At 61.1% G+C, this 9162-nt stretch overlaps 1 protein-coding gene across 4 annotated transcripts; it reads left to right on the plus strand.

Annotated features, from left to right (window-relative positions):
* The first annotated feature begins 231 nt into the window (after positions 1 to 231).
* ZNF687 (zinc finger protein 687) lies at positions 232 to 9160 on the plus strand. 4 transcript variants are annotated; one of them, XM_020874323.2, is made up of 9 exons: positions 232 to 388; positions 3394 to 5516; positions 5663 to 5841; positions 6222 to 6398; positions 6496 to 6658; positions 6819 to 7151; positions 7267 to 7379; positions 7572 to 7713; positions 7849 to 9160. In XM_020874323.2, exons 2-9 carry the CDS (start codon positions 3411 to 3413, stop codon positions 8344 to 8346), a joined length of 3711 nt encoding a protein of 1236 aa, XP_020729982.1. In that variant the 5' UTR covers positions 232 to 388; positions 3394 to 3410; the 3' UTR covers positions 8347 to 9160. The 4 variants fall into 4 exon arrangements, with proteins under 4 accessions (XP_020729982.1, XP_020729981.1, XP_070323429.1 ...); XM_070467328.1 differs by lacking the exon at positions 232 to 388 and adding an exon at positions 487 to 581; XM_070467329.1 differs by lacking the exon at positions 232 to 388 and adding an exon at positions 891 to 1083.
* Positions 9161 to 9162: the final 2 nt, after the last annotated feature.

Genomic DNA, 9162 nt, shown 5'->3' on the forward strand with positions numbered 1-9162 from the left:
AGACGCACAGATGGGGGCAGGTGGGCCCCGGCGCAACCAATGAGAAGAAGCATCTCCAGAAGGACCAAGCTTCTTGCCCAATGATGCCGGGAAGGCTGTACGGAGCTGGTTCAGAGCGGCAGCACTTAAGGCCAACCCAGTGTGGAGCTGGGCGGGGCGCAGTACTGAACGACGGGGGCATTGACCAATGGCGAGTGCGAAAGCGGGCAGCCCAGACCTGGAACGCGAAGGGAGCTGAGGGAGGGGGAGGCTGAACCGGAGAGAAGCAGGAAGTAGCGGCGGTCGTGGAGAGGGCGGCGGCGGCGGCGGCAGCGGTAGCGGCCGGAGCCGTGGGGAGACCGCCGGGTCTCGGCCCGCACTGGGAGCGGAACAAGAAAGCGTGTCTGGGGTAAATACCCGCCTTTGGCCCCGCCCCCTTGGGGGGCGGGTAAATGCCCCCGCCCCTCCCCCACTTGGTCAACTACCCCCCCCCCTCCGCGCCGCCCCCCGGGATGGCTTCTACTGTGGCCCCGATGCCGCCCCCGTTCCTTGGGGCCGGTGGGCGAAACTCCCAGCCTGTTGAAAGCACAACCCCTAGCAGGGTAAACGTGGAGGGAGGGTCGGGGTCCCCAACTCCTGGCGCCCCCGGCCCAAGAGGTGTCCGAAGCGCGGCCCGGGGACTGGAAGCTGCGGGATGTCGCGACCTAAAATGGTGTCCGTGTCCGGGGCTGGGGGTGGGGGCGGGGGAACTGGGCCAGGCCGGAGCGGAGCCTGCACCCCGCCTGGGCGCGGGTCAGCGTCCGGGCCCGGACGGGACTCAACCTCGAGCCCCGGGCCGCGGCGCGCCTTCCGATTCCTCTCCGGTCTCGAGAGAGCCTCAGGAGTCCGCGCGGGGAGGAGGCTGCGCTGCGCAGGGAGGGAGGGAAGGAGGTCGGAGTTGGGACGGACCCCGGCTGGAGAGCTGCGACTCTGGCAGAGACTGTCCCCTCCCCACTCTCTTTCCACACCTCCCCTACTCCGGTATAGTCCTGGGCCGGGAGGTGCGGCGCGGCAGCTCCCTAAGGGCCTGGCCTGGCGGAGGCCCGTCTTTCCCTTCGCACGCGGGTGAGAACTAGAGAACAGCGGCGCGCCTCAGTTTCCCCTCTGACTTCTCCCATGTACGCTCCGCCCCCTCCCCGCAACCCTGGACATGCTCCCCGCGCAGGTCCTCGGCAGATGGCAGAGACTTAATTCAGCCCGCTGCCCAGCTTGGCGGCAGCCTAATCGCCCCCGGCCGCCGGCCCCTCGCCCTCCTCTGCGCAGCAGGCCCCGGGCCAGGGAAGGGGACGCGGGGCCCCCACCCGACCCAAGCCAGTTCACCCTCTTCCTGTTCAACCCCTTCCTTTGGCTTTTGGGGAAGAACGGAGGGAAGGAGGGGGGCTGGAGCCCAAGAGACAGGGCGCAGCAGACGCAGAAAGGCCTGGACTGTGGAGCGGGGGAAGCCTCTACGGCCTTGAGCTCCGCTGCTTGATCTACTGCCTGTTCCTGACTATCCGATGACCTCTAAGTCACTTGGACGTCAAAGAGGGAGTTGCTTGGGGGAGGCAAGTTCGTAGGTGTATTCTCATAGTCCCCATTGATCTGTGCTCCACCAGCCCACTTTTCTGAGGGCCGAAGCGGAAGGCGGCTCTGGCCTCTCAGGGTTGGAAGGGCGCCGGGGCAGGGGATGGCTGCAGCCATCCAGCAGGGCAGACGAAAAGGTAGAGGGCTTTGTTTAAACCCAGAACCTGCAGAATTAAGTAGAGGGGGCTGAAGGGAGGACTCCCCTTTCTTCCTCTACTTGGTACCCTCTCCCTCCACCCCCACCTTGGTCCCAGCATTGCCAGCTGCCACCTGCTGGGACTCTCTCCAGTTACAGTCTAAAGGCTGGAAGGAGGTGAGAGAATTGGCCTGGGAAACGGCTTGCATCCTGGGCAGGGAATGTGGCAGGAAAGAGACTTCTTCAGTTGCTTCTTCCTAGATTTAGAAACACTGTGGGGAGAGAGAGGTAGGGAACAGACCTGGGTCCCCCACAGGCTCTCGGCTGACCCTGTTGGTTTAGTACTGCTTTAGTCTCTTGGGATTTTTTTTTTTTTTTCTTGTACTGGGACAGGTGGGGGTTGGCTGAGCCTTCCGGGGTCACTGTTGCCAAGGGAAAATGAAAAGGGTGAGGAGTGTGAGTTGGGAATAACCTGAGGTGAGGCGCTCAGAGCAGAAATGACAGGGGTGAGGGGTCTGACTTTTCCCCATTGTGGCAGCTGTGCTGGATAAGCTCATACCCTGGAGTTTTGGTCCTGAGAGAGCAAGATGGGGAGGCGGGGCGGGGTTGGCGAGGGGAGGGCCAGGCACCCCTGGGAAGGCAGGTGAGGGAGCAGCAGGTGTTTGTGACAGCGAGAGGCCTAGGCTGGGCCCTTGTGACCAGCCTGCCGGCACGGTTTTCCGTTGCTTCTTCTCTTTGTCTTTTTCTGTTCCTGTGTCTTATTCTTTCCATTTGGGTCTCTTGGGCAACTTCCGTGAACCCACTTCTCCCTGTTAACCCAGCTAGATCTCCAAGTGCCAGTAATGACCCCCAAGTGGCCCAGACTTGACCTTCCCTGACCCCTGACTCTCATCTCTGACCCCAGCCCTAGATTTCCAGTGCTTATTCTCTCCCAGCGCCTTCTCGGCCTGGCATGTCCTTGTCCTAGCTGTAATAATCAATTATTCTGTGGGTTCTGACTCTCAGGTTTAGGATTCATATCATGCTCAGAACAACCCTGTGTTAAACAAGTTACTTGCCCGCTGTTTCAGACAGCAAGAGTAAGGCAGTTGAGTAACTTGCTTATACAGCAGGCTGTTGATAAGGCTGGAACTGGAATCAATCCTTGCATCTTGGCTTAAGTTGCTGCCCTTTTGTGCATATGGCCTTTCAGATCTTTGTGGACCCCCAGCAGATCCATGAAGAGTATGAATGGATCCCAGGCTGCGGTGAATGAGCTTTTAAACCTAGAGTATCGTGTTCATTCGCCTCCTTAATAGTAGTATTGATTAGTTGATTGATTCTGTGCTGGGCACAGGAGGGGTTGTGGTGGTTTCAGCCAGGACGCTCGCAGTGCTCCCTCCATCTCTACTGTCTTATCTCTCAGCTGTGTTTCTGAGACGTCTCTTTTCCTTTGCTTTCTCTGGATCTTCTATGGATCTTTCTCTAGAATGTGCATGCTACCTTCCTTTCCAGTTTTAGGGTTTGGCAAAACAGGTGCCTCCATCAGCTCTCTAGGATTTGCACTATGATGGAGGTGTACCTAGGTCAGTGTGCATGGGCTTCTGAGAGGGAATGTATATGGAGATCCTGAGGGAGGAGGTCCAGAGTTCCTGCTTTCAGACATCTCGGTTTCTCACTTTTTCCCCTGTTTTCAGGTCTGGGACCGACTGCCATGGGGGACATGAAGACCCCTGATTTTGATGACCTCCTTGCTGCCTTTGACATCCCTGACATTGATGCAAATGAAGCCATCCACTCTGGGCCAGAAGAAAATGAGGGGCCAGGAGGCTCCGGGAAGCCTGAACCCAGTGTAGGAGGTGAATCTGGAGAAGCAACAGCAGCTCCTGCTGGGGATGGCCCTGGGGGGCCCGCCCAGGCCTCTGACCATAGCCTGCCACCACCGGACGTCTCAGCAGTCAGCGTCATCGTCAAAAACACTGTGTGTCCTGAGCAGTCAGAGTCCCTGGCTGGGAGTTCAGGAGGGGAAGGGGCCCGGGTGGGGGGAGTGACGAAGGAAGGCCCTCTGGGACCTCGTCTGATGCAGAATGGTTTTGGGGGCCCTGAGCCATCCCTTCCAGGAACCCCACGCTCTCCAGCTCCTCCCAGTGGGGGTACCTGGAAAGAAAAATCCCTGGAAAGCAAAGCTCCGCTGGATCTGTTTACTCATTTTGGGCCTGAGCCAGGGGAGCACCCTGATCCCCTTCCTCCCTCTGCACCCTCCCCACCTCGGGAAGGGGCCCTGACCCCACCTGCTTTCCCCTCTCCCTTTGAGCTGACCCGGGAGAATGGCCCAGCCCTGCTGCCTCCCACTTCTCCCCCACTGCTGGGGTCCTTGAAGCAGGAAAGCTGCAGCCCCCTTCATCCCCAGAGCCTTGCTCAGCCAGGCTCAGGCACTAGTCTTGAGGCCACGGGAGTCCCTGCCAGTGCCTCCCCCTCCCAGGCGGCAGGGGTGTCCTTCTTTAAGAAGTCTCCGGGGCACCAGAGCCCGCTTGCCTCCCCTAAAGGGCCCAGCTGTCAGCCCCTGAAGGAGGAGGAGGATGAGGGACCAGGAGACAAGTCTTCCCCGGGAAGTCCCCAGAGTCCCTCCAGTGGAGCTGAGGCTGCGGACGAGGACAGCAATGACTCCCCTGCCTCCAGCTCCTCTCGGCCCCTCAAGGTGCGGATCAAGACCATTAAAACATCCTGCGGAAATATCACAAGGACTGTAACCCGGGTCCCCTCAGACCCTGATCCCCCTGCCCCCTTGGCTGAGGGGGGTTTCCTGGCGGAGGCTAACCTCCTGAAGTTGTCTCCGGCAACCCCAGCCCCCGAGGGTCCGAAGGTGGTGAGTGTCCAACTGGGTGACGGCACAAGGCTCAAGGGCACGGTGCTGCCCGTGGCCACCATTCAGAATGCAAGTACTGCCATGCTGATGGCGGCCAGTGTGGCCCGCAAAGCGGTGGTTCTGCCCGGGGGCACTGCCACCAGCCCTAAGACGATGCCTAAGAATGTGCTGGGTCTGGTGCCCCAAGCCCTGCCCAAGGCTGAGGGGAGGACAGGGCTGGGGACGGGGGGCCAGAAGGTGAATGGCGCCTCGGTGGTAATGGTGCAGCCTTCTAAGCCGGCCACTGGGCCGGGGGCAGCGGGTGGCACGGTGATCTCACGGACCCAGTCCAGCCTGGTGGAGGCCTTCAACAAGATCCTCAACAGCAAGAACCTGCTGCCTGCCTACCGGCCGAACCTGAGTCCACCGGCTGAGGCCGGGCTGGCCCTGCCACCTACGGGCTACCGCTGCCTCGAGTGTGGGGATGCCTTCTCATTGGAGAAGAGCCTGGCGAGACACTATGACCGCCGGAGCATGCGCATTGAGGTCACCTGCAATCACTGCGCCCGCCGCCTGGTCTTCTTCAACAAGTGCAGCCTGCTTCTGCATGCCCGCGAGCACAAGGACAAGGGGCTCGTCATGCAGTGCTCACATCTGGTCATGAGGCCAGTGGCCCTGGACCAGATGGTGGGGCAGCCGGACATCACGCCCCTGCTGGCTGTCCCACCTGCCCTCGGACCTCCAGCCTTGCCCGCCTTGGGCAAGGGTGAAGGGGCCGTCACCACAGCCGCCGTTACTGCAGTTGCTGCCGAGGCCCCCGTGCTGCCGCTCTCAACGGAGCCACCCACCACGCCTGCCACCTCTACTTACACGTGCTTCCGCTGCCTGGAGTGCAAGGAGCAGTGCCGCGACAAGGCCGGCATGGCTGCCCACTTCCAGCAGCTCGGGCCCCCCGCCCCTGGGGCCACCAGCAATGTGAGTTACCTTTCACAGCCCCTCCCTGGGAAGGAGACAGCCAGGTGCCATGGGGACAGGGTCTAGGAAGGTGTGGGGGCTTGGTTAGAAGGAATGGGGGACAGGCCCCTCCTCACAGACTCACCTTGTTTTGACCCCCTCGACAGGTGTGCCCGACCTGCCCCATGATGCTCCCCAACCGCTGCAGCTTCAGCGCCCACCAGCGCATGCATAAGAACCGACCTCCCCACGTCTGTCCTGAGTGTGGGGGCAACTTTCTGCAAGCCAATTTTCAGACCCATCTCCGGGAGGCCTGCCTACATTTCTCTCGCCGCGTAGGATACAGGTGCCTCCCACACCTCCTCCCCATATGTCGACACTTTTCCTCCTGTACTTGATGATCTCGTGGCTCCTGGGACCAGCCTTTTAGAAGGCGGGCCCGTCTCTCCTGCTGAATCACTCAACCATGCTGTGTTGACGAGTGCAGCCTGAGCTCTCTGCCTTTCCGTCGCTCCTCTCTGTGAGCAGGTCCACCTCTGGAACACCAGCTCTACCTCCGCAGGCCTCCCCTCCCAGACTGGATTCTGTGGCTCCTTCCTCCACTTGCTCATGTTCCACTGCTGATTAAGTTCTCAGGCCACCCGGTCCCCGAGAATGACTGTGGGGTTGGGGGTGGCTGTAGGGACGCCCCCCACTCACCACTGTGCCTCCGACTTTCTCCCCAAGGTGCCCCAGCTGTGCAGTGGTGTTTGGGGGTGTGAACTCCATCAAGTCCCACATCCAGACGTCACACTGCGAGGTTTTCCACAAGTGCCCCATCTGCCCCATGGCCTTTAAGTCTGCACCCAGCGCCCACGCCCATCTCTACACCCAGCATCCCAGCTTCCACACGCAGCAGGCCAAGTGAGACCTGGGGAGGGCACATAGGGGTGGGGTGGGAGGAGTGGGGATTGGGCCTTGATGGGGCAGGATGTTGGCACTGTCCCCTCCTTCCACACAGGATGATCTACAAGTGCGCCATGTGTGACACAGTCTTCACTCACAAACCCCTCCTCTCCTCACACTTCGACCAGCACTTGCTGCCCCAGCGTGTCAGCGTCTTCAAGTGCCCATCTTGTCCTCTGCTTTTTGCCCAAAAAAGGACCATGCTGGAACATCTCAAGGTACAGGAGTCAAGGGACGGAGGTGGGGTGCTCCGCTGTATCAATTCGGGGTTAAGATCACACACCCCTTTGGAAGTGGGAGCAGGGTTGAGAAGCCAGGACTTGGGCAAAGCCAGGTCCTCCCCCGCCAACAGCCACACGCCTTGTCTCCCTCTCACAGAACACCCATCAGTCTGGGCGCCCGGGGGAGGAGACCGCTGGGAAAGGAGCTGGGGGTGCCCTTCTGACCCCCAAGACAGAGCCCGAGGAGCTGGCTGTGTCTCGGGCAGGAACCGCTGCCCCTACTGAGGAATCTTCTTCCACCTCAGAAGAGGAGGAGCCGCCCAGCTCCCCCGAGCCCCCTCGCCCAAGCAAACGGCCCCGGCGAGAACTGGGGAGCAAAGGCATCAAGGGCGGGGGGGGCGGCCCGGGAGGCTGGACCTGCGGCCTCTGTCACTCCTGGTTTCCTGAGCGTGACGAGTATGTGGGTCACATGAAGAAGGAGCACGGCAAGGTGAGGGAGCGCCCCGGGAGCCAGAGGGGCTGCGCTGGGCTGGCCTGTGTGGCCATGGGGACGGGGCCCCAGGTGGGAGCCTGGCTCTGAGATCCCCCACTGCCTGCTCTCCTAGTCAGTGAAAAAGTTCCCCTGCCGCCTGTGTGAGCGCTCCTTCTGCTCGGCCCCCAGCCTGAGGCGCCACGTCAGGGTCAACCACGAGGGTATCAAGCGAGTTTACCCTTGCAGGTAACCTTCACCCTGTGCCCCTGTCCTCTTCTCTCTCCAGCAGGGTGCCCCCAACCCTGGTTCCCCAAAACACCTTCCCACCTGCCTCTTAGGTCTGAGTGGACTGACGGTTGAGGCCTCCCTCTGCTCAAGCCACCAGCCTTGGTCTTTGGGCTGTGCCCCGGCGCCCACCCCGCCCGCTCTCCCCTTTAGGTATTGCACAGAGGGAAAGCGCACCTTCAGCAGCCGCCTGATCCTGGAGAAACACGTCCAGGTCCGGCACGGCTTGCCGCTCGGGGCCCAGTCCCCTGGCCGGGGGAGCGCCCTGGCTCGGGGCCCTGGTGCCAGAGCCCAGGTAGGCGGAGGCCTGAGCAGCCGAGCGAGGACGGTGGGAGCGGGAGCCTGCGGGACGTGGACGCGGCCTTGGCGCGGGGTGGGGGTGCCGGAGCCGTGGGACTTGGACACCCAGTTCTTTTACTATCTTCTCCAGGGGCCGGGACGGAAGCGCCGCCAGTCCTCAGACTCCTGCAGTGAGGAGCCTGACAGCACGACACCTCCAGCCAAGTCCCCCAGGGGCGTACCCGGGTCGGGTGGCCATGGCCCCCTGCGCTACCGGAGCGGCGGCTCGGCAGAACAGAGCCTCGTGGTGGGCTTGAGGGTGGACGGTGGTGCCCAGCAGTGCCTCGACTGTGGCTTGTGCTTTGCCTCGCCTGGCTCCCTGAGCCGTCACCGTTTCATCAGCCACAAGAAGAAACGGGGTGTGGGGAGTGCCAGTGCCCTAGGCCTGGGGGATGGGGAGGAAGAGGCCCCTCCTCCTTCCAGGTCCGAGCCAGATGGTGGAGAGTCACCCTTGCCTGCTTCAGGAGGCCCGCTGACCTGTAAGGTCTGTGGCAAGAGCTGCGATAGCCCTCTCAACCTCAAGACCCATTTCCGCACACACGGCATGGCGTTCATCAGGGCTCGGCAAGGGGGCAGCGGGGACAACTAGGGCCCAGGCCTGGACTGAGCCCCTCCCTCTTCTCTTGGGAGCCGTGGGTCACTGCTGCTGCCTGGTCCCTGGGCTGGGGAGCTCCATTATAATTCACATTTTGTTCACCTCCTCTTCCGCTAACCCCCAAGGACAACCAGCTTTTGAGGATGGTAGTTACTTGCGGTCCCTCCTTGGGTCTTAGTAGAGTGGGTCCTCCATTCCTTCTTTCTGAGCCCAACACTAATTATTTTCTTGCTGCAGCCCCCCCATGTGGGACGGGGGGTGGTGGCGGGGAGGATGGGAAGGCCTGATACTGGGGTGGTCAGCGACACTCCTCACCTCTGTGGGCACGGATGGTGGCCCCATCTGTGTCCCAGCATGCCCTTCAGACTCACTGGCACTCCAGCCCCCCACCCCTGCAGTGCCTTTCACTTTTTTTTTCCCCAGAAATCCAGGGGGGGAGGGGGGTTGGTGGGGTGAGTCCTGTCAAGGGGGTCCCAGGGAGAGGAGGGGACAGGCTCTCAGGAATCCTTTATTCTTGTAGTAATAATACTAACAGTGGGGGAAATGGGAGGGAGAAAACCAGACCATTAAAACTGCTCGTGGTTTAATCCCCATTCAAGCTCCTCTTTTTATGTGACAATGTGGACGGGTCTGGGAGGGAGGTGAGTGACAAAGCTGGGAAGGCCCTTCTTGAGGGATGAGGTAGTTATTGACCAAGACAGGCAGGGAAAATGCAGTCTTCCTCCCGCTGTTATGTGTGGTTCCTTTTGTAACCTGCACAGGCATGTTCACTCCCCACCCCTGAAAAAAATACATCTCAGAAATGACACA

Source organism: Odocoileus virginianus, chromosome 5 (genome assembly GCF_023699985.2).
Source record: "Odocoileus virginianus isolate 20LAN1187 ecotype Illinois chromosome 5, Ovbor_1.2, whole genome shotgun sequence".
Lineage (NCBI taxonomy): Eukaryota > Metazoa > Chordata > Mammalia > Artiodactyla > Cervidae > Odocoileus > Odocoileus virginianus.

What these genes read in the sequence shown, in the direction of transcription:
- ZNF687 (XM_020874323.2), top strand. Translation starts at nt 3,411, where the DNA reads ATGGGGGACATGAAGACCCCTGATTTTGATGACCTCCTTGCTGCCTTT. An exon ending in CCCCTGGGGCCACCAGCAAT is followed by an intron (nt 5,517 to 5,662) that starts GTGAGTTACCTT and finishes CCCCCTCGACAG; the next exon opens with GTGTGCCCGACCTGCCCCAT. An exon ending in AAGCGAGTTTACCCTTGCAG is followed by an intron (nt 7,380 to 7,571) that starts GTAACCTTCACC and finishes TCTCCCCTTTAG; the next exon opens with GTATTGCACAGAGGGAAAGC.